General features: G+C 54.8%; 1 protein-coding gene across 1 annotated transcript; it reads right to left on the bottom strand.

The window, feature by feature from the left end:
* Nucleotides 1–2,088: 2,088 nt before the first annotated feature.
* On the bottom strand, nt 2,089–22,090 carry CLTRN (collectrin, amino acid transport regulator). The gene is made up of 6 exons (XM_054388819.1): nt 22,024–22,090; nt 21,645–21,703; nt 18,314–18,399; nt 9,837–9,953; nt 6,548–6,742; nt 2,089–2,239 (listed from the first exon to the last, which is right to left on the bottom strand). Exons 1-6 carry the CDS (start codon nt 22,088–22,090, stop codon nt 2,089–2,091), a joined length of 675 nt encoding a protein of 224 aa, XP_054244794.1.
* Nucleotides 22,091–24,302: the final 2,212 nt, after the last annotated feature.

Genomic DNA, 24,302 nt, shown 5'->3' with positions numbered 1-24,302 from the left:
AAAGTGAGTTTACAGGGTTCCAGGGAAAGCTCTGAGGCTGAGCTGTGGTTGAGGCAGGCAGGAGTGTGCAAACTGGCAGCTCAGTACCATGAAGTGTCATTGCTGAAGGCTGCAGCAAAATCAAGAATAAGGAAGGAAGAGGAGAGGGAAGCACTTGGTGACATTCTGTATTCCCTACACTTTGCTCCCTGCCCCACCAGTGCCCCTGTGACACACAGCCCTTCACCCAGGCAGCCTGGTGATCAAACTTTCCTTTTTTGATCTTAAGCCAAATTCAGTTCCTTAAGCACAGTTTACTGAAGACAAAGCTGAATCTGTGCTATAAAGGAGCAATATCCAGGTGAAAAGCAAATGCATTGTGCTAAGGGCATCCACAGTGCTGAACACAGGAGTGAACACAGGGACACCTCTGTGCTGGCATCACTGCCCACATCAGGGGATCACAGAATGGCTTGGGTTGGAAGAGAGCTCCAAAGGGCATCCAGCCCAACGCCCTGCACTCAGCAGGGACATCAACCCTGCACTGGAGCAGGTTGCTCACAGCCTTCTCCAGCCTCACTTTGAAGATCCCCAGGGATGGAGCCTCCCTGAGCAGCCTGTTGCAGGGCTGCAGCAGCCTCCAGCACAGAGTGAGCACCAGCTAGCAGTGGTTAGCTTTCCTTAAAGCAAGTGCCAGAAGAGCTTGAGCAAGGACTTCAGCAGCTGCCCACAGTTTGCAGCCTTCCCTAAACCAAGGCTGGTCAATGAGGGCTCCTGATGTCATCAGCAAACCCAGCTGGGGCTGGTACAACACTGAGGGCTCTGCCACCACCAGTGCAGCCCCAGCTGAAGGAGAGCAGGGCAGAGTGCCCATGGCCTGCAGCACTCCAAGTGTGGAGCTCCTGGCTGACAGTGCCAACAGCTGATGCATGATTGGTGCTCACTGCACTTCCAGACACACAAGCAACAACCTTCTGCTGGGACCCAGCCCCCCTGGAATCAGCCAGGACTTTATTCATGATTTGAATGGGGATGCAATTAGGGCACAGATGGCACAGCTGGGATGTATGGCTGGCTGCAAACTGATCCAACAATGCAGTTTGGGCTCTGCACCATGGCCTCAGCTCCCAGCCACACACACAGGAAGCAGAGGTCTGAATGGGCTCTGGTGTGGGCACCACCCACAGGTTCTCATGCAGGTTGGGGGCACAAGGCCAGCAGCTGCTGAGTCCCACACTGAAGCTTTTCTAAAGCTATCCAGCTGATGAAGGTTCATCTGGCCTCAGGCTGGCTGTGTCTTGGACACCTCCTGTAATTTACTATTAAAACCCAGAAGGAAGATTTTTTTGTCAAGGAGCTGCAAAGTGCCCTCCTGGCTCTGATGAGAGCTGGGCTGCCAGCCACAGGCTGCACCTGGGGAAGGTTTGCTCTGTGCTGCAACTTTTCATTTCCACAAATTTCAGACTTCCACAACTTCTGTTTTCCAGGACATGTAATTTGTGATTCTGAGTGCCCAGTGAAGAACACTTCTGACACTAGATCTTTGCTAGCCCTGCAGCTACACGTGACCCAGCTGCTTTCCCCCTGCTCTTCCAGCTGTGGTGAGTGGGAGCTTGCTTCTCCTTTCCCTCAGAAATGACAATTTCCATGCACTGATCACTCTTCCATCCAAAGGGATATTGAATATCATCAAACAGAAGTAATTTTACAGAAGAGCTTTTGCATGGGGCTTGAAAGCAAGGCCAGCAGGAGCTGGCAAAGAGCTGATGTCCCCAGGGGGACTCAGCACTGAGGCACTTCCACACTCGTGGCAGGGCAAAACAAGCACTGGGCACACTTAAATCAGCACTGAAAACTGACTGCCTGGCACAGGGCGGGTTTCAGCCCTCCTTCTGCCATACATCTTCTACAAATCTTCAATGGGTACCACTTGAGGTCTTCTCAGTTGCTTTGACCCCCAGCAAGAGCTCCGTGCTGTAAGCAGGAGGCTCTCTCGAGGTACAGGAGGTGGAAGGACAGACTTCTTCAGGTTTGACAGCCAGGAGCAGTGACAAGACAAGGGAGGCACAGGAGGTTCTCCCACAGCCAGAAGGCAGCCCTGGCAGCACCTCACAAGGGTGTGAAGCGTTCCTCCTCTGCAGCAAAGCCCCCGTTGAGGCGGCCTCCTTTCACCTCCAGCGTCTCGCAGGGGATCCCATTCTCCATTGCCACCTCAGCCTTCTCCTCCACTGCCTCTGCCTGCCTGGGCTCCTTATTCCTTCTGGAAACAAGAGAGAGAAAATCATCTCACTCTGCTGACCTGCAGCACTCCACCAGGATCCCACAGACACAGAGCTCCACATTTACCCATGGCTCAGCAGAGGGCACGTTCTGAGAGGCATCATCTGCTGGTGTCAATAGACCCTGGCAGGAGGGAGGGTTGGGAGCCTTGGTTTAGTGCTTTGAGGTCAGGATTGGGCATCAGAACACCTAGAGTGAACATGTTCTGTGGTACAGCAGAGTCACAGAGTGTGAGGGGCTGGAAGGGACCTCCAGAGAGCATCCATCCAAGCCCCCTGCCAGAGCAGCAGCACCCAGGGCAGCTCACACAGGAACACAGCCAGGGGGCTTTGCAATGGCTCCAGACAAGGAGACTCCATAACCTCTCTGGGCAGCCTGCTCCAGCCCTCTGCCACCCTCACAGCCAAAAAGCTTTCCCTTCTCTTGCCCTGGCACCTCCTCTGCTCCAGCTGGCACCCAGTGCCCCTTGTGCTGGCCTTGGCCAGCCCTGAGCAGAGCCTGGCTCTGTCCTCCCCACACTGCCCTGCACATCTTTCTCCCCAGCACTGAGGGCAGCCCTCAGGCTCCTCTGCTCCCAGCTCCAAGCCCCAGCTCCCTCAGCCTGGCCTCACAGGGAGATCTTCCACTGCCTGCAGCAGCTTGGGGGCTCTGCCATGGACTCTCTCCAGCACTTCCCTCAGCTCCTTCTTCACCTCAGGGGCCCAGAACTGGACACAAGGTTCTGATGTTCCTTCAACTCCAGATTTATTCTGACCTTGAGCTCTTTCAGTTCACAGAAGGAAAACCTCCTGTACTTTACAGCCTGCAGCATCAGCACCTCCAGGGGATAAGAAACTCAAAGGTCAGCTCCACTGCTTCTCCTGCCCCACCACAGGGACTGTAAGCATCTGAGTCAGGCAATCCTGGCTGCTATTAACAGCACTATTAACACTCATCACATCTGAGTGGCCTTTGGCAGATCCTTGGCATTGCAGACTTGCTAAAAATAAACACAGGGGGTGGCAGTGGAGACCTCTGACCTCTGGCTGCTCTGCAGTGGTGGGAGGAGTGTTCTTCAGTACCCAAACTGTGGGGGCAGAGCATGGAGGAAATCACAAATAAGCAGGTTCAGAAGAAATGAGAGGAGGAAGAGATATGTGGAACTCATTGCCACAGGGAGTCCCAGAAGCTAAGCATTTCTGTGGGCCCAGGGAGAGACTCAACAAGTGGAGGAGAGGGAAAACAAACCCTGTGGGCCAAATCCAGCTCAGCAAGGTCCCAGCTGCTCTGAGAGCAGCAGAGGGAGCACTGTGGGTGCTCACTCCACCTGCACTCCTCACAAGGCAGGTGGTTGTGACCTCTGCTGGAGGTGTGCTCGGGGGCAGGGGCAGACTTCAGGTCAGCACAGCTGGGAGAGGATGGTCCTGCCCTGGGCAGGTGCCAGATCAGTCACTGGAAAGGGAGGTGTCCTCTGCTGCAGTGACAGGAGAACAAATCAGACCCTGGGTCTGATCCACCCCACGGCAGGGCCAGGGGCTACAGGGCAGGGGTTGGAAGGAGCCTATGGAGAGCACTGAGTCAGCCACCCCCACCCAGAGCTGTGGCTACAACAATGCCCAGGAGCTGGGGAGCAGCTCTCTGGCCCAAGCCTGTCCACACACAGCCCAGGACACCATTCCAGAGCTGATTTGCAATGGCCACAAGCATCACAAGCTCCATGGCCTAGCAGAGCTGCCCCTCACAGTTCCTTGGCCTGCATTTCAGAGCTGTGACTGCTGCTGGATGAGTCTTACCTGGGACATGTTGTGGTTCCTACTGAGCTTCCTGTCCACTACCACTCCCCAAGCTCAGCCAATGGTCATGACCCCAGCCAGGTCTGCAAAGCCCTGTGTTAGTCCAGGAGTGGGAGGCAGTGTCCCCCTGGCCTCTCCCTCTTCACTGGCCACTGCTCAGGTGGCAGCAGAAGCAGCTTTGGGACCCAGCACAGCCTCCTAAAGTGATCAGAGGCCACCCACAGGAGCTCTCCAAGCTGCAGGCAGCTGTGCCTTGGGCTTGTGCATGTTGGCAGTGATGCAGAGGGAAGAGCTCAGTGGGAAAATCTTTCTGTTCCAGACCTCAGGCAGGAGTCTAAGATGACTCAAGCTCCATCACAGGCCAGCCATGTGCTTCCTTGCCTCCCTGAGTCTGGAGAGCCTGCAGCGTGTGCCTGTGGCTTCAGCTGAGCTATTTATCTGCTCCTTGTAAGGCCTGGGAAGATAAAGTGCCAGCTTTATGAGAAGTCAACAGCATCCCTGGGGCCGGATTCCACAGGCAGCTTGCTAGGCAACAGGGCTGCCCTTCTGCCAGCTCACCAAGAAGATGGATCACTGGAGATGCTGAGATCTTTGACATCCTGGTCACATACTGGGTGTCTGCAAAAGAGACGAGCACTTCTGAATTCCCTTCTCTGATGCCTGGCTCTTCTTTGGAGACACTTCTACAAGGTGAGGGTGCTGGAGCCCTGGAGCAGGCTGCCCAGAGAGGTTGTGGAGTCTCCTTGTCTGGAGCCATTGCAAAGCCCCCTGGCTGTGTTCCTGTGTGAGCTGCCCTGGGTGCTGCTGCTCTGGCAGGGGTCTTGGATGGATGCTCTCTGGAGGTCACTTCCAACCCCTAACATCCTGTGCAAGGTTGTGAGAGGGCTTAAATTATCCACAGGTCCCAAGCACCTGCCCAGACTCTTTCCAACAGCATCTCTCATCTCTTGTTTGTTGAGTTCTGTGTTTTGAAACAGAGAAGGAGTTTGTCAGCTCCATGCAGCTCTGAATGCAGACAGGAAGGAGGGGTTGTGGGTGCAGTGCTGAGGGTTCTCTGGCAGATCACTTCTCCTTCTCAGGAACTGCTCTCTTCTGAGGTCTTCCAGCATTGGCTTTCAGGGTGACAAGGGGGGAGGGGGAAAGAGCCTCAGCACCACAGCACTGTTCAGTGGTGAGTGCTCTGCTGTGCTGTTTAGGGATGCACTGCACCACACAGTCAGCTTCACACCACCCAGCTGGCAGCAGATATTCACCCTGTGGCACTTCTGCTGCTCCTGTGGGACCCTGTTGCTGAAGCCATGATTTTGTGTTAGCCTAACCTTCATGGCAGCCTACAGCATGGAAGAAGCTGAACTGTGGCAGGATCTCAGCTGAGACATTTCCATTCCTTATGCCCAGCTCTGAGCCAATAGAGCTGGCACAACCAAAACTCCCCCTGCCCTCTGGCTGGCTCCAACATGTTCACACTAGGGAGGCAGCACAGCCTTATCTTTCCCACCAGTGCCACCACAGGGCACAAACTGAGAGGACAAGAGAGGAAGTCTTTCCTGGGCTGCTGCCAAACAGCAAGCACCCAGGCTGAGGAGGAGCTGTGGTCAGGATGCTGTGAAGGGCAGGTGATGGGTGGTAGGGGAGACCACATGCTGCTCCACTGAGCAGCTCCTCTGCAGCAGTGCCTGAACCATTCCCACACAGTCACAGAACCACAGGATAGGTCTGCTTGGAAGAGACCTCCAGGAACAACCAGCACTGAAGGGTCAACACTAAACCAGATCCCTGAGTGCCAAGTCCACACACTGCTTGGACACCCCCAGGGAGCCCTCTACTGAGGCTCCTCAGGCAGCAACAGCACCACCATACTTTTAATTAGCTCCTTTTCTAGCCCAACTTTGTTAGCTTTTGACACTACTGCCCTGGAAGGACCACACTCACTGCCCTGGAAGGACCACAATCACTGCCAGCCTTCCCCTCTTGGTAGGCATTTGGGGAGTCTGTGAGAGGAATTTCACCTGTGGCACACTAAACCTTGAAACAAAGCTGTTGGAGTGAGTCCAGAGGGGGGCACAAAGATGATCAGGGGCTGGAGCAGCTCTGCTCTGAGGACAGGCTGAAGGAGCTGGGGGTGTTCAGCCTGGAGAAGAGAAGGCTCCAGGGACACCTCAGAGCTGCCTGCCTGGACCTGAAGGGGCTCCAAGAAGGCTGCAGAGGGACTGCTCCCAAAGGCCTGCAGGGACAGGAGCAGGGACAAGGGTTTGAAATGAGAGCAGAGCAGATTGAAATTGGATGTGAGGAACAAGTTGTGCAGCAGGAGGCTGCTGCAACACTGCAAGAGGTTGGCCAGGGAGGGAGCTGAGGCCCCTTGGCTGGAGATGTTGAAGGTGAGGCTGGAGAAGGCTGTGAGCAAGCTGCTCTAGTGGAGGACGTCCCTGCTGAGTGCAGGGGTTGGATGGATGCCCTCTGGAGCTCCCTTCCATGGCTCTATTCAGGGAAAGGGAAGGACACCCCCAGCTGCTTACTTCTTGTGCTGCCGAATGCCTCCAACGATGAGGAAGACAATTCCAGCCACGATCAGGCACAGGACAACTCCAAACACAATGAGCCAGACAGGTGTGGAGGGCTCCACAGGGGGGGAGAGGGTTGAGGTTATCTTGAGGAACTGCAGTGTTCTGTCACTCAGCAGGAAAGCACTGTTGATTCTGTGCCGGCTCATCCTGCAGGGAAGCACAGCACAGCTTTAGGGAGGGCTTGGAGGGCAGAAAGAGAGAAGAAAAAGAAAAGCATTTTCCTGTATGTGCTCCAAGGCTCTGTCTGACCCTGCATGGTGGTGGCAGGATCACACAGACCCTTGCTTTGGCAGAGGGCTGGTCAGGAATGCAGGGACAACCATGCAGCTACAAGGGTTAGAACACTGCACCTGCATAGAGCCACAGAATGGCTTGGGTTGGGTTGGGTTGGAAGGGACCTCAAAGCTCATCCAGCTCCAAGCCCCTGCCATGGGCAGGGACACCTCCCACCAGCCCAGGCTGCTCAAGGCCTCATCCAAAGTGGCCTGGAACACCTCCAGGGAGGGGACATCCCCAAGAGCTGAAGTACACCGCTATTTTCCTTGCTGGTTTGGGCCATGTGCTGAAGGCCCAGCAGGCTGCGATCTGTAAGGGCAGCTCTGCTGTGCTGCTCAGGCTGCATCCAGGGTTCCCCTGGCAGTGTCAGACCTGCCCAGCACTGCTCACAGCACTCACTCCTCACTGCTCCTTGGCTCCCCAGACTGCCCCATCCTGCATGGGATGGGCTGCTACATCTGCTCCTGCTGCTGTAGATGTTCTTAGGGCTGTGAAGCACAGGATACAAACTGCTGCAGAAGAATCCAGCCCTGCTGCCAACACGGCCTTCCCTGCAGGATGCAGCCAGGAGGGACATGGACCTGCTGCAGAGGATCCAGAGGAGGCCACCAAGATGATCCGAGGGCTGGAGAACCTCTCCTTTGAATCCAGGCTGGCAGAGTTGGGGCTCTTCAGCCTGGAGAAGAGAAGGCTCCAGGGAGACCTTAGAGCTGCACTTCATTATCTGGAGGGGACCTACAGGAAGGCTGGGGAGGGCCCCCTCAGGAACTGGAAGAGGCCCCCTCCCTTCTTGTTTCAAAGTTGGGTAGGAATCCAACCTTTTCATACTGAAACAGGCTGTTATGTTTTTTAACTTGTTAACATCAATGTGAAATATTCCTTTTATGAATGAGCAGCTCAAAAACCTGTTAACCCCCAAACCTTCTCCACCAGCATCCCATGTCTGAGGCAAGCAGGGCACACACCAGACTTAAACAAAGCAGCTTATGCTGCTGAAGGTATCAAAGAGGAGCAGCAATGCCAAAGCCCTGCATTCCAGCACTCTCACAGAGGGCTGCAGTGAGGACATAATCTGCTTCCCCCTAATGCCAGCAGGCCATTGTTTGGTGTCCCTGGGGGAAACACTCTGATCTGCTCAGGAGCTTAGCAGTTAATCCCTTCATGAGAACACAGCCTCATTCAGCAGGGCTCAGGCACTACAGCTCCAGGGAGACAGCAGCCATGTTCCACACGAAGGACACAGAGGGAGCTGCTTTCTGCCCCCTTGGGAAGCAGATGGGAACGATGCTGCTGGCACAGAGGCAATCCCTACAGAGGTCTTGGGCAGGCTGGGGGCACCCCTGCAGCCAGAGCCACTGCTTCCTTTTCACTCCTGCTCTCCCTGCCTACAGGATGAGATGTTGGCTAGCAAGCAAACTGCTCTGTGGCACATGGCCCTTGGCACAAGCAGTGCTCAGCTGGGAGACTGAGGGGCAGGCCAGAGACAGCTGCTAGGAAAAGACTAGGAGGGGAAGGTTGTTCAGGCTGGGACACAGCCAGCTCTCCCCTGAGGAGCTCCCAGCAGCTCCTCTCAGGTGAAAGCTGGCATAAATCCAGCCAGGTGGGCAGTACTTGAGAAGGAGCTGTGCTCAGCACTCCAGGTGTAGATGTGCATGCAGTGAAGGCTCAGCAGTCTAAATCCCACCCAGAAAGCTGCAGCTCATCAGCTGAGGGACCAAGCTCTGTGACTGGGCAGTGTAGCAGCTGGGTCAGAGTAGTGTCAGTGCCACACACTGCACAGCAAACCCAGATGGGGCTCTGGAAGGGGACTGGATTTCTTCTGAGGCTCCAGCACTGAGTTTTGGTCATCTAAGTGATCCACAAAGTGATCCAGCTCCCTCTAAATTCCAATAGCTTTAGCATTCCAGTCATGCTCTCCAGTCTGCTCCCATGCCTCAGAGCTGTGCCATGCTTTCCCCTACTGCTTGAGAGCACTGTGTGAAGATGCCCTCAGGTCTGGAGAGGGTGCTGGGCATTCTGAGGAGCAGAATGCTCCAGGCAGACCTCAGAGCTGCCTGCCAGGAACTGAATGGGCTCCAAGAAGGCTGCAGAGGGACTGTTCCCAAAGGGCTGCAGGGACAGGAGCAGGGACAAGGGTTTGAAATGAGAGCAGAGCAGATTGAGATTGGATGTGAAGAGCAAGTTGTGCAGCAGGAGGCTGCTGCAACACTGCAAGAGGTTGGCCAGGGAGGGAGCTGAGGCCCCATGGCTGGAGATGTTGAAGGTGAGGCTGGAGAAGGCTGTGAGCAACCTGCTCTAGTGGAGGATGTCCCTGCTGAGTGCAGGGGGTTGGACTGGATGCCCTCTGGGGCCCCTTCCAACCCAAACCATTCCATGGCTCCATGATCTTGATAAAATTGGGGTTTGGACATAGTGGAAATTGAATTGTGCTGCTCTGTGGAAGCTAAGGAAGTTCACATCTTGATGTGGCCAAATGAGCTGAAGAAATGCTTGCACTAAATCCTGTAATTGTCCTGTCACACTGACTGACATCTGCAGTGCTGGGCTGATGGCTGGGCTTGAGCTTAAAGGTCTCTTCCAACCAAAACCATTCTGTGATCCCTTCCAAAGTCAGAATCCCAAGGCTCACATCCTTTGCACTCTGTGTGCTGCTAAACCCCTCTCCTCTCACATGCACCAAGGAGCACTGACCCCCTGAGGCTTTACCTACCAGGTTGTGGAGTCCCCTTCTCTGGAGCCATTGCAAAGCCCCCTGGTTGTGTTCCTGTGTGAGCTGCCCTGGGTATTGCTGCTCTGGCAGGGGGCTTGCACTGGATGCTCTCTGGAGGTCCTTTCCAACCCCTATTGCTCTGTGATGGTGTGAATGAGTTCATCCCCAGCGAGGCACAGCTCCCCTCCCCACAGGGCAGCAAACATTCATCCTCAGCCAGCAAGGGAGAGAAGGCTGCAGAAGCAGTGGCTGTACCTGATGGCTGCCTCCACCTCCCTTCCAGGAACAGCTGTCAGGTTTCTGGAAGAGTCTGTGACCACAAACCAGAAGGACACTCGGTCTGTCACGTTGCAGAGCAGCACGTTGGCAATTCTGCAGAGGGAGAGCACAGAGCTGCATGAAGAGAGCTCAGCAGGGATTTGACCAAACAGGAAAGAGGTTTTCTCAAAACACTGCTTTCATCTAAGGGGGGAGAAGTCCTCCAGGTAAAGAAAGGAGCAATGGGTGCTGAAGGAAGGCCACAGAAGGTGGGAAAGGCACTGGTGAGCTGAGAATGTTGACAGCTCATGTCCCAGAGCACAGGCCTGGGGGGACCCCAGCTGGCAGCAGAGTCCTTGGGCAGGATCCCTTGGGGAGAATCCAGGGGAGAGCCATGAGGATGCTTAGGGGACTTGAGCATCTCCCCTCTGAAGAGAGACTGAGAGCCCTGGGGCTGTTTTGTGTGATGAAGAGAAGGCTGAGAGGGATCTGATCAATGTCTTATCAATAGCTGAGGGGTGAGGGTCAAGTGGAGGGGGCCAGGCTCTTTTGGGTGGTGCACAGGAATAAGCCAAGGAACAATGGAGACAAACTTGAACAGAGAAGGCTTCAGCTCAACATGAGGAGAAACTTCATTGCAGTGAGGGTGGCAGAGGGCTGGAGCAGGCTGCCCAGGGGGGTTGTGGAGTCTCCTTGTCTGGAGCCTTTCCAAACCCACCTGGATGCATTCCTGTGCAGACTGCCCCAAGCGCTCCTGCTCTGGCAGGGGTTTGGACCTGATGATCTCCTGAGGTCCCTTCCAGCCTCTGATATACTGTGAGACTGTGATCCCTTTGTGGAAGGGAAGAGCAGGGAAATTGATGCCATTCTGTCTGACATCTTTGCTCACAGCCTCAGGCACAGAGTGGAGGCAGCAGGCTGAATTCAGACCTTCTCCTGGAACTGGCCTGTGGCTTTTCCCTTCTGCTATGACAAATGTTTCTCTCTTTTCAAAGAGCTCAGCTTTAGGTGACAGCAATAGTGAAGGGCCCAAGCACACAGCTCCTCGTGGCACACGATGTGCAGAGGGTGTGGAACGTCTCCAAAAGGCCTTTCTCACATTCTCACAGATTTATTTTCCATCACTGACACTAAGGAATGGTGGAACCATTGTTCATGCAGAGCCAAAGGCAGCTGTGCCCTGGGCTGCAGTCAGAGGAGTGTGGGCAGCAGGGCAGGAGAGGGGATCCTGCCCCTTGGCTCTGCTCTGCTCAGACCTCACCTCCAATCCTGCCTCCAGTTCTGGGGTCCCCAGCAGGAGAAGGACACAGAGCTGCTGGAGAGAGGCCAGAGGAGGCCACAAAGATGATCCAAGGGCTGGAGCAGCTCTGCTGTGAGCACAGGCTGAGGGAGCTGGGGGACTTTAGAGATGCCTTCCAATATCTGAAGGGATCCTGCAGGCAGGTTGGGGAAGGACTGTTCAGAAGGGGCTGTGGGGATAGGACAAGGGACAAGGGTTTGAAACTGGAGCAGGGCAGAGTTCGGTTGGACACCAGGAGGAAGTTCTGCACAGTGAGAGTGGTGAGAGACTGGCACAGGCTGCCCAGGGATGGGGTTGAGGCTCCATCTCTGGAGACATTCAGGCTCAGGCTGGATGTGTCCCTGTGCAGCCTGCTCTGACTGGAGGTCCCTGCTGCCTGCAGGGAGTTGGACAAGGTGACCTGAGAAGGTCCCTTCCAACCCAAGGCAGCCTATGAAGCTGTGGCAAACCCCCAGAGCAGACAGCAGCTCCCCCAGCTCTGTTGTGTTATTGCCACCAGCTGGGTGACTACAAACATCTCCTGCAGTGGCCTTGGGAGCAGGAAGCTGGGGCAGGAATTGCTGAAGACTGTGTGAGCTCCATCCAGAGAGGTTGTGGAGTCTCCTTTCTGGAGCCATTCCAAAGCCCCCTGGCTGTGTTGCTGTGTGAGCTGCCCTGGCAGGAGGCTTGGACTGGGTGATCTCTGGAGCCCCCTTCCAAGCCCTCATATTCTGTGTTCTGGTACCCTCAGAAGAGTTGAGCTGGCTTGTGAGGCAGGACACAGGAGTTGGTTCTGGCTATTTTGCAGCACTATTTTGCTTGCAGAAGTGTAAAAGCTCCTTTGGGTGGTGGCCTTGGGAGTGCAGCCTTGTGTTCTGCAGAGGAGGTAGCTGCATGCTCCACAGAGCTCCCCAGGCAGCTGACAAGCAGTGGCTTTGCACAGCCAAACACCCACTCGTGCCCCTCTGCCAAGCTGTGCAAACACAGAGGATTTTTGTGGATCAAAGAGAAAAGCCACCCTCTGGAATGCCAACAGATGTTGCTGGCAGCAGTCAGCAGATGGAAGCAGATTTGTACATCCCCAAACAAAAGCACAAAATCTACAGGAGAAGGTGGGGGGGAGCCTGCTTTTGGCTGGGGGCCGACAAACTCTTGCTGACCTCCCAGAGTGTCTAGAAGAGTCTCAGCAGAGGAAGTCTTCCACCAGTAGAAGCCAAAGCTTAGTGTTGCTGCAGTACCATTTCTGTGGCACAACCACAAAGTGGCCCAGTTGGAAAGTCTGAGCTCATGCTGCCCTGGGGCTGCCTCTGAAATGGGAGGGTGGGGGGAGTCTGGTCCCCAGGGTGAAAGCTACATGGGGTAAGGACAGGCAGGACTCCCTGACTTTCCCTTTCAGAGACTCCAGGAGACCTCTTCAGCCTGGCTGCTGTCCCACAGGGCTTTCAGCATGGGATAGGGCAGTGGCACACCATCAGTGTTAGTGCTGACCCTCCAGTGCTGGGCTGAAGCTTGGGCTGGATGACCTTGAAGGCCTCTTCCAAGCAGGTGGATTCTGGGGCTGACTCTGTGCTCAGGGGCAGCATCTCTCTCTCTCTCTCTCCAAAACAAACGGCACTGAACCAGCAGGGCAGCAAGGCTTACAGTGGGACAAGGAAATCTCCCTTCCTTTCTGTTCCCTGCTGGGTCTAAAATCCAATTAAAAGCATCCAAAGCTTGGCTGCACTGCTGCTACTTTTTCATCAGCAGAATCTGAAAGCTGTAAATCCTTCCAGGCTCCCCAGGGAATAATACTGCTCACGAGAAGTCCAGAGGGGACTGAGTCAGCAGCAAAGCCAAGTGGCTGAGCCAGCAGCAGTGTGGCAATGTCCTTGCAGCAGCTCAGCCCTTTGCTTGCCTCTCTGCTGCTTGCACACAGGTTGGGTTCCCAGCCTGCAGGAGCAGTGCAGGACTCTGTCTTTACACTGCCTGCCTCCTCGAGGTGCTGCTGAAGTGCCTCTGCAAACCCCCCTGGTTTGTGTGTATCTTGTTGCCTGAGCAGCTGATGGGCTTTGCTCATGGGGATCAGAAGAGACTGAGCATCCAAGTGCCAAGGACCTACTTCTGCCTTTGGGCACTGTGGCACAAGTCCTGCATTGCCTCTCCTTCAACACATGCAGGGTAGGAAACCCTTACAGTTCCCTGCCCTGAAACACCCCCAGCACTGCTGCTATGGAGACAGAGGATTCACAGATTCATAGAAGGGATTGGGTTGGAAGGGACCTTGAGGATCATCCAGCTCCAACCCCCTGCCATGGGCAGGGACACCTCCCACCAGCCCAGGTTGCTCAAGGTCTCATCCAGCCTGGCCTTGAACACCTCCAGGCAGGAGGCATCCACAGCCTCCCTGGGCAACCTGTGCCAGAGTCTCACCAGCCTCACTCTAAAGAATTTCTTCCTCATCTCCAGTCTCCATCTGCCCTCCTCAAGCTTCAGTCCCTTCTCTCTCATCTTATCACTCCCAGCCCTTGGCAAAAGTCCCTTCCTCTCCTGGAGCCCTTTCAGGTACTGGAAGGCTGCTCTATGGTCTGCCTGGAGCCTTCTCTTCTCCAGGCTGAACAGCCCCAACTCTCAGCCTGTCCTCACAGGGGACGTTCTCCATCCTTTCATCATCTCTGTGGCCTCCTCTGGACCCTCTCCAGCAGCTCCAGGTCCCTCTTGTGCTGCGGCCCCAGAACTGAAGGCAGTGCTGCAGGTGGGTTCTGAGCAGAGCAGAATTTAGGGGTAACAAAAGATATTGTTTGGGGGTAAGAAAGAGCTGCCTGCAGTGGCTGTTAGCTCGTGGGAGCAGCACAGTCCCCAGGTGCCCATCTCCAGCTCTCCCAGAATCATCAGCCAGGCCTCTTCCAGCCCAGTGCTCTGCAGCTGCTCCTGCAAAGGAATGTTCTGCTCTTCCCTGCACAGCAGCACTGGGATCACCCTGACAGGCACAGCTTTAACTCCAGCAGCTGGTTTTGTTGTTCTAAATGGCCACAAGAACCTTCCTGCCAGCACAGCTGTCTGAGGAAGATGGGCAGTGTTGAGGATCTTTCATTCTGGTCAGTTCGGGAGGAAAACTGCAGCTTTTTCTTTTTCATCTACCAAGAAGGGGCAGAGGCACGGAAGCAGATTCTGTTGGGTGAGTGAAAGTAAACTGTGATGACATTCTTGCTGCTGTAAAGATTAACCACTGCTGGGCCCACCAGAGATGCCTTTGATTTGGAATGAGTCACAGATTAGAGAGCACAGTTCCTGCCACAGGCTGCAGGTGACAACTGTGTACCACTGAGAGCAAAGGTTGGCTTAGGAAGGTCCTCACTGCACGGATGGGGACTGAGCTGGAGGGGCATTTATCCAGCAGGGAATAAAGGGGGGAGGGATTTCTCCCCTGGGAAGGACCTGCTGCTTTTATCTGTGGGGATAATTCCTGAGCAGTTGGGTCTGTGTCTGCTCCACACAAGCCTGTGCCAAGCCTTTCAAACACCGAACACAGCTCCAGCAGCTGTTAAAGCTGAGCTTAGACATTAACTGCAGGGCACTCCAGATGTGATGTGCAGCCCTGGCTGTCCTGAGCTGTGTTACTCAGAGCCTGCCCAGGGGCAGCAGGAGCAGCCCCTGCTGCTTCCAGCAGCACACTCAAATGCTTGGCATTGCACCAGCCTCAGCAACCTGACACAAGGGCATTCTGGCTCTCAAAAAGGAAGGGACAGGCTGCAGCCATGGCTTAAGCCACCAGAGCTTGCCCAGGGAGGTAGCTGAAGCCCCATGCCTGGAGATATGCCAGGTGAGGCTCAGCAGGGCTCTGGGCAGCCTGACCTAGTAGAGGGTGTCCCTGCTGAGTGCAGGGGGGTTGGACTTGATGCCCTTTGGAGGTGCCTTCCAACCCAGACCACTCCATGATTCTGTGAAATTATTCTGGTCCAGCTTGCAGAAGTGAATGGCCTCTGGGCTGGGGTGGGAGCTGGCTGTGACTGGAGGCTACTGCAGGACATGGGATGCTAGAGGGGAGTTTTGTCACACCTTGGTACAGCTCTGTGCAGCACTGCTCCCCTGGCACAACAGCTCAGGTAAGAGAGTGCTGGGCTCTCCAGAAGGCTTTTTTCTGACCCAAGCCTTTCATCACCAAAACATGATGCCAAATGTTAGATGCCAGCAGAACGCAGCCACCAGCACTTTGCTTGTTCTTCCATGGCACAATGATGGCTCTCAGACCTTCTGCAGCTCCTGAGGATCTCCTCTTCAGCTGTCACAGCTCCTGGAATGTCACTTCTGTGCCACAAGCTCTTGCTCCTGCTTCCCTCACAAGCACACTGCAGGCTGCTGCCACTGTCCTGCCCAGCAGTGGGAGGCTTTCAGCCCTGTGTGCACAGCACACTGCTGCTCCCTCTGGGATGCTCCCCAGCTTCAGAGCCACTGCAGAGGGCATGGAGCTGGGCTGCACTCCTTCCCCTGTACCCTGTGCTGCCTCCCAGCTGCCAGCACAAAGGAGGGCATCATTCCCAAGATTTCTAACAGGATGGAGGCTCTCACAGCTTTTCTGCTCCCATCTAACAGGTTGTTGGGGGTATACTGAGAGCTTCACCCAGCTCTCCATCACTGATCAGAGATTCTGAGGTCCTTTGGGATTTGGGAAGGATCTCTGGATAGGAAACTCCTTGGCCTATTGTCTACTAAGTTGTACCAAATCTCAGAGCTGTCCTTCAGCTGTCTACACAACTCCAAAGGTATTGAGAAGTCCTAGAGGAGTTATCAGTTTTATCTCTAAGGCACTCCACAACTTCCTCATGAAGAAGTCCTTTACCATCTTAAAAAGAGGTAAAGCTGTCCCCATCCAGATGTCTCCAAATAGGGAGGGACACAAGGATGACCCAAGGGCTGGAGCAGCTCTGCTGTGAGCACAGGCTGAGGGAGCTGGGGGTGTGCAGCCTGGAGAGAAAAAGGCTCCAGGGGCACCTCAGAGCTGCCTGCCAGGACCTGAAGAGATCCTGCAGAAAGGCTGCAGAGGGACTTTTGCTGAGGGGGTCTGGAGACAGGCCAAGGGGGAATGGTTTGAAGCTGAGGCAGAGCAGGGTTAGAGTGGAGCTGAGGAAGAAGTTGTTGAGTGTGAGGGTGGTGAGAGTCTGGCACAGGCTGCCCAGGGAGGCTGTGGCTGCCTCCTGCCTGGGGGTGTTCAAGGCCAGGCTGGATGAGGCCTTGAGCATCCTGCTCTAGTGGGAGGTGTCCCTGCCCATGGCAGGGGGTTGGAACTGGATGATCTCCAATGTCCCTTCCAACCTAAACCATTCCATGAATCTGTGATTCTATGGATTTGAAAGGCTGAGCCCAAGCCCTGCTCAATCACCTTTAATGAGCTGGTATCTGGAACTCCTTCTTTCAGGGTGATGTTAACTGGGTGCTGTAGCAGACTTTGCTGCTGCTGCTGAGCTTGGTGCCCTTGGCTCTGTGGCTCAGAGCAGACAACTGCTGAGGAACAAAACTGAAGCAGCAAGGACACAAACACTCCTGTTCCATGGAGGGGGAAACCACCTCTTCTTGAGGAGAAAGTGCAGCAGCCACAATGATCATGCTGTGGCTGGAGTGAACTAAGAGTACCTTTGGAGCTGTGGAACATGCTGCTTCTGCTGCAGGGACTGCCGCAGCACTTCTCTTTGAAAGCAAACGGAGAAGCTTCTGCTCCTTAGCCTAGCAGAGCCCTAAGGCTGTCCTTCCAGACTGACAGAAGCCTGCAGAGCACACTGACAGGCTTCCTCCTGCCAGGCAGACAGGAACATGCTGGAAATGCAGCCTGTGCTAACCAGCCCGTGCTAACCGGCTAACCAGCCTGTGCTAAACAGCCTGTGCTAACCAGCTAACCAGCCCGTGCTAAACAGCCTGTGCTAACCAGCTAACCAGCCCGTGCTAAACAGCCTGTGCTAACCGGCTAACCAGCCCGTGCTAAACAGCCTGTGCTAACCAGCTAACCAGCCTGTGCTAACCAGCCCGTGCTAACCGGCTAACCAGCCTGTGCTAAACAGCCTGTGCTAACCAGCTAACCAGCCCGTGCTAAACAGCCTGTGCTAACTGGCTAACCAGCCCATGCTAAACAGCCTGTGCTAACCGGCTAACCAGCCTGTGCTAACCAGCTAACCAGCCCGTGCTAACCAGCTAACCAGCCCATGCTAAACAGCCTGTGCTAACCAGCTACCCAGCCCGTGCTAACCAGCTCAGCAGCCTGTGCTACCCAGCCTGTTTAATCTGGCAGCTAACTGCATAAGTACCAAGGATCAGGAGCCTGAGAAGAATATTCAATACCTCAGGGCAGACTGAATCCCCAAACCACTTAAAGGCTGATTTGTGTCTTCTGAAGCTTCCTGATGCTAAGTAACTCAACTGCTGCCCCCTGCCAGTGTGTGTTGCTTTGCCTCCTCCCAGGATGGTCTCCAGCAGGGATCATGTCTTACTGGTTTATGCTAGACTGAATTGAATCACAGAATGGGAGGGCTTGGAAGGGACCTCCAGAGATCACCCAGTCCAAGCCCCTGCCAGAGCAGCAGCATCCAGGGCAGCTCACACAGGAACACAGCCAGGGGGCTTTGGAATAGCTCCAGACAAGGAGACTCCACAACCTCTCTGGGCAGCCTGCTCCAGGGCTCCAGCACCCTCACCACACAGCAGTGTCTCCTCCTCTTGAGGTGGCACCTCCTGTGCTCCAGCTTGTGCCTGCTGCTCCTTGTCCTGTCACTGGGCACCACCAAACAGGGCCTGGCACCTGCGTCCTGACCCTCAGCCCTCAGAGATTTACAGACTTGCTGGCACAGTCCCACTGAGACACAGCTGTGCCACTTCATCTAACAGGGACAGCGGTCCAGAGACTGAAGAGTTCTGCAGACAGCCAGAGGGTGACTGTGGCAGTTTTAGGCTGTGCCTAGGAAAATCTTTCCACATATCTTGATCAGAAGGTGAGAGAATGTAAATAAATTACCACTGGATGTCAAAAGGGCAGTAGTGATAAGGTGCAAATAATCCAATTGGTGGGGTATCAACCCACCACAGTGATGTCTGCCATGCCAGAGAAGCACACTGGGGCAGTCTGTGTCTGCAGGGTGCACAGAATGAGTCTGCTGCAGGTGGTGCAGCAGAGAAAGGGCCTCTGCACACAGCACTGGCAGCAGGGTTGAGGCAAAGGAGAGCAGATGCTTACTGAGTGCTGCTCTTGCTGGAATATCTTCTCATTGCAAAAGCCACCATTGCCTTGAAGAGGTACTCCTCATGAGCATCCCAGGCATACTGCAAAGCAAGGGGGGAGAGAATAAGTTACAGCAGTGCAGAGAGGGAAAGGAGTCACTGCCCTTGAAATGCTTCTCAATCCAGAAAGTGAATAAATTCTCTGCCTGTGCTGCAGAAGTAAGTCCCTGCCCATGATTTGGAGGGGAGCTGCTGGAGAGCAGCCCCAAGGAGAAGGAGCTGGGAGTGCTGGGGGGCAGCAAGTTCTGCATGGCACAGCAATGTGCCCTGGGGGCCAAGAAGGCCAAGGGGTCCTGGGGGGCATTCAGAGGAGTGTGGCCAGCAGAGCCAGGGAGGTTCTCCTCCCCCTCTGCTCTGCCCTGCTGAGACCTCACCTGGAATATTGCATCCAGTTCAGGGCTCCCCAGTTCAGGAGGGACAGGGATCTGCTGGAGAGAGTCCAAGGGAGGGCTCCAAGGATGCTGAAGGGACTGGAGACTGCCTGGTGAGGAGAGGCTGAGAGCCCTGGGGGTGGTTAGTGTGGAGAGGAGAAGGCTGAGAGGGATCTGATCAATGTCTATCAATAGCTGGGGGCTGGGGGTCAGGAGGGAGGGGACAGGGACAGGCTCTGCTCAGCTGCACCCTGGGATAGGACAAGGGGCAATGGATGGAAACTGCAGCACAGGATGTTCCACCTCAACGTGAGGAGGAACTTCTGCACTGTGAGGGTCCCAGAGCCCTGGAACAGGCTGCCCAGAGAGGTTGTGGAGACTTTTAAGACCCATCTCAGAACAGGGGAAAAAAACATTAGAGTGAGGAATTCCAGCCCCAGCTGAGAGAGCAGCAGGGGGGTAGGACCCTTCCCAAGGCCCTTTCTTCCTGAGTGCTTCCAGCCAGCCACTCAGACTGCAGTGTGGCTGTGGGGTCCTGCTTGGTGGGGAGGTGCCAGCTGCACATCAGCCTTTCTCCCCTTCATCCTCTACAGCCTGACTGCAGAAGGGAAGTGCACCTTCCACTTCACCTGTCTGCAGCTCCTGAGCTGAAAGCTCTTTGACTCTTGCGGGTGACAGCTACACAGACTTCTCAGTGCACATCACTTCTGCTCACACTCCCAAGCTCCCTTTGGCCCTTTTGAATTAACTCTCAACCACTCTGCTAATTCTATGAGCAGGAAGCAACTAGTGACCAGCAGCTACTCACAGGCTCACAGGATGTTGGGGGGTGGAAGGGACCTCTGGAGAGCTTCCAGTCCAACCCCCCTGCCAGAGCAGGACCAGAGAATCCAGCACAGGTCACACAGGAACACATCCAGACAGGGCTGGAAAGGCTCCAGAGAAGGAGACTCCACAACCTCTCTGGGCAGCCTGTTCCAGGGCTCTGGGACTCTCACAGTGAAGAAGTTCCTCCTCATGTTGAGGTGGAACCTCCTATGCTGCAGTTTCCATCCATTGCCCCTTGTCCTATCCCAGGGTGCAACTGAACGGAGCCTGTCCCTGTCCCCTCCCTCCTGACCCCCAGCCCCCAGCTACTGATAGACATTGATCAGATCCCTCTCAGCCTTCTCCTCTCCAGACTAAACAGCCACTGATAAAGTGAAGACCATCTTCTGAGAGGCTCATAAATCACATTCTCTCCACCAGGGATTCAGACAGCAAGCTCCCTCCTGCCCCTCAGCAAACAATGTCTCTGTCAAGTACAATCCTGATGTGCAAACAAAATGCTGGCAGCTCACCACTTGCTGTATCCCAGCTGCTGCCCTCTGATAACCACTCTACAAACACACCACATGGCACTGCCTGCCTCCAGCTGCAGCCTGCACTTAGAAACTGGCATCCTGTCCTCATCAGCCTCACTGAGAGTGGGCAGCATGCACCAAACCGTGTGGACAGCTACACTGATCTGTGCTCCTGAGTGCACATTGCAGTTATCCTACCAGCCCCACAGCAAAATACCCACAGTATCAGGGTTTGAGTGAGGCCAGCAGGGCAAGAGAAGGGATTCTGGCTTGAGCTGGAAGGGACCTCAGAGCTCATCTCTTCCAACCTCCCACCATGCTCAGGGACACCTCTCAGCTACACTCAGCTGCTCAAGGCCTCATCCAGCCTGGCCTTCAACACCCCCAGGCAGGAGGCAGCCACAGCCTCCCTGGGCAGCCTGTGCCAGACTCTCACCAGCCTCACACTCAACAACTTCTTCCTCAGCTCCACTCTAACCCTGCTCTGCCTCAGCTTCAAACCATTCCCCCTTGGCCTGCCTCCAGACCCCCTCAGCAAAAGTTCCTCTGCAGCCTTCCTGTAGGATCCCTTCAGGTCCTGGCAGGCAGCTTTGAGGTCCCCTTGGAGCCTTCTCCTCTGCAGGCTGCACACCCCCAGCTCCCTCAGCCTGTCCTCACAGCAGAGCTGCTCCAGCCCTTGGATCATCTTTGTGGCCTCCTCTGGCCTCTCTCCAGCAGCTCTGTGTCCTTCTCCTGCTGGGGACCCCAGAGCTGGAGGCAGGATTGGAGGTGAGGTCTGAGCAGAGAAGAGCCAAGGGGCAGAATCCCCTCTCTTGCCCTTCTTCTACCCAACTGTGTGGCTTGTGAAGTCAGTACTGGAGGTAGGCTCCTGCTCTTGTCAAATCTCTTGCTATGTCAGGGCAATTTTGGAAGGGTGCTACACTGACAGGGAGGTTCTCACATCTCCAGACTCTTCTAACTTGGAATGCTGCTTTTTGTTTCCCCAGTCAGACTTTCAGTGGAGGTGACTGCCCATAGTATTCCAGACAGAGCTTTATGCTGAGCCCGCAAACACCCAGCCGCTGCTCCAAGCACTGCAACCTGCAAGGTCCTGGGCTCTGCCACACTTCCCAGTGCTATGGTCAGCAAGGACCATTCTCTGCTCTGACACCCCAGTCTCTTACAGCTCACACAAGTGCTTCTCCATGAAGACCAAGGACTGGAACCAGACCAAAGCATTCCAATCCTCATGATACTTGCCTGTGCACCACAGGCAGAGAAGCAAGGCCAACACCCAATCCCCTCCCTTACAAAGAACTGAGATACACCTGAATGACCTCTACAGATGCTGCTTGTCTGAGAGCCTGCCATGAAGTCCCACTTCATAAAGGCCTAGGAAGCTGCTCCTGCTTCCCTCCCCAGGCACTCCTGACTCTGAAATTAGCACCCTCCAGTAGAAGTGCTGTTCCCAAAATATGAACTTACATTCATGCAGCATGCATGAAGTGTCATACCTCTGGGGAAAAAAAAAAAAAACTGCAAACAAAGAAAATCTACTCTGTTAGGAAGAAGAGGGGGCAGGTGTTTTACTTACTGCATTCTCTCCCAGCGCTGTCTTGATGCTGAGCCGCACTTTGAAAGCGTTCTGTGCATCTGCCACAAAGAGAGAGGAGCACACTCATCTTCAGCCAAGAGGGGACCTGAAATCCTTTACTGCTCTGATTATCTCTTAAAAGATGGCCTGGGTAGGAGAACAGAAGTTCCTAGCAGGAGAACAGCTGCAGTTTCAGTGAGGTTCACCAGGGCCTCTCTAAATGAGCCCAGCTTCTGTAATACGCAAACTCCCAGGAGAAGCAGAGCCTCAGACTGGAGACAATCAGTCACAACTAAACCCTGAGAAGCTGACAGGCTTGCAGGCATCAACTCACAGCTACACTCAGCTGGGAAAGGATGGGACCCAGCTCAGCACTTACCTGGCTTGCAGAGCTGGGCAGGAGCAGCGGCAGCGAGAGAGGCAGCCAGCAGCAGCAGCCGGAACATGCCGGCAGCAGGGAGAGGCTGAGGCACAAAGAAGTGAGTCTCCCTCCCAAAGCACTCTGAAACTTTCTGTGACCCAGGATTAAAGCAGCAGCAGCAGCAGCAGCACGAGTGAGCAACCAAGCACAAGGTTTAATGATTAACCTCCCCCTCCCTTTAGCTACAAGGGGCAGCAGAAACAACTGTCTCCTGTTAGTTATTCACCACCTTCCTCTGGGCTTAACCAAACCAAAACAGAACCAAACCTGTGACCAATGCTGAATTGTCCTTCTACAACACTTCACAGACTGCTCCAGGACAGCCCTTGTGTGCCCCTAGGTGTGATGCCAGCCAGGCACACGGTGTCTGAGGGATGTCCCAAGGGAGCAGGCAGCAGCTGCAGCAGCAGGGTGCCCTGCTGTCACCTACAGCAGCTCAACCTGCCACCAGATCCCAAAGGAAGCTGCTGCCTGGCTGGCCCCATGGAGGGACCTTGGAGTTAAAGGAATACTGAGCACCCTTTTCATCCCTCCAGAAGAAATACATGATGAACACTGAAGCCTTGGCCCTAAAACAGGCCTCTAGATTTCTCCCTCATTTGCCTTCAGCCTCACAGCAGGGCTGGCTTGGTGGCCCCAGCCCCACTCCCGTGTCCTGGCTCTGGAGCTTGGCTGACCCCAGTAGAGCAAAAGCTTTGTTCTGCACAACTCACACAGGGATCTGCTGGAGAGAGTCCAAGGGAGGGCTACCAGGGTGCTGAAGGGACTGGAGACTGCCTGGTGAGGAGAGGCTGAGAGCCCTGGGGGTGGTTAGTGTGGAGAGGAGAAGGCTGAGAGGGATCTGATCAATGTCTATCAATAGCTGGGGGCTGGGGGTCAGGAGGGAGGGGACAGGGACAGGCTCTGCTCAGTTGCACCCTGAGATACGACAAGGGACAATGGATGGAAACTGCAGCACAGGAGGTTCCACCTCAACATGAGGAGGAACTTCTTGACTGGAGGGTCCCAGAGCACTGGAACAGGCTGCCCAGAGAGATTGTGGAGTCTCCTTCTCTGGAGCCTTTCCAGCCCTGTCTGGATGTGTTCCTGTGTGACCTGTGCTGGATTCTCTGGTCCTGCTCTGGCAGGGGGGTTGGACTCGATGATCTTTGGAGGTCCCTTCCAACCCCTAACATTCTGTGAGCCTGTGACCTGAGGCACTGCTTTGCATGTCAGGAAGTTATAAAGGTGGAGAAACCCCTTTTGGCTGTCAGAGGAAGGCCAGGTGTGACACGCTGTGCACCCACAGGCAACTGTGGAAATGTTCTGATGGTGCATCCTGCATCAGCCAAATGTCTGCCAAGATAAACACAGAAAAGCAGAGGAGAAGGCATTCAGAAACTGAAATGCATCACAAGTGCTGAAGAGCGTTAGCAGCCTGGGCAGCAAGCCTGGATGATTGCATTCCACTCTGCTGCTGTGCTCCCCCTGCAGCCACTCTGATCAATGCTTAGTTCCCAAACTGAGCATCACTTCACAGTCACTTCAGCACTGAGAACTGTGTCTGGGGCCTGCTAACTCAAGGATCTCCACAGGAAGGACTGCCAGGGAGAAAATGGAACTTAAAAGTGGGATTGGACTGCTGGGCAACACTAAGCAGCATGTCCCAGCTCAGCCAGCTGGAGTTTAGCCTCACTGCTTCACTCATTTCACCCTGCTTAGAGAAGCCCCTGGTACAGGACTTGATAGCCCAGCTTTAAAAGTCACTCAATCAAGCTGAGTCCTAGGCATCTCCTTAACTCCCTCTAGGCAACCACTTCTGAGTAGAAAACCATTGAGTGCATGACCTGCTTAGATGTTCACTCTGTGCCTGAGAAAACACCAAGGTGATGGATTCATTTCTAATGGCAGCTTCTATTCACACCTGCAGGTGTGCCAGAGCCCTGGAGCAGGCTGCCCAGAGAGGTTGTGCCCCTTGGCTGTGTTCCTGTGTGAGCTGCCCTGGGTGCTGCTGCTCTGGCAGGGGGTTGGGCTGGATGCTCTCTGGGGGCCCTTCCAGCCCCTGGCATCATAACATTCTGTGATCCTGTGTTACATGCATCACCAATTGAAATCACTAATTTAAAGAAACAAATCTCAGCAGAGCAAGGATGGCTGTTTCCTGCACCACACACCTGCACTGCCTCCACACTGAGCAGCTGAGCTGCTGTGAACCTTTGGAGGAAACACTGGAGAACCACCTGCAGCACTGCCCCAGC

The sequence above is a fragment of the Indicator indicator genome, chromosome 1, assembly GCF_027791375.1.
Source record: "Indicator indicator isolate 239-I01 chromosome 1, UM_Iind_1.1, whole genome shotgun sequence".
Lineage (NCBI taxonomy): Eukaryota > Metazoa > Chordata > Aves > Piciformes > Indicatoridae > Indicator > Indicator indicator.
This window is presented reverse-complemented; position numbering and strand designations above follow the sequence as displayed.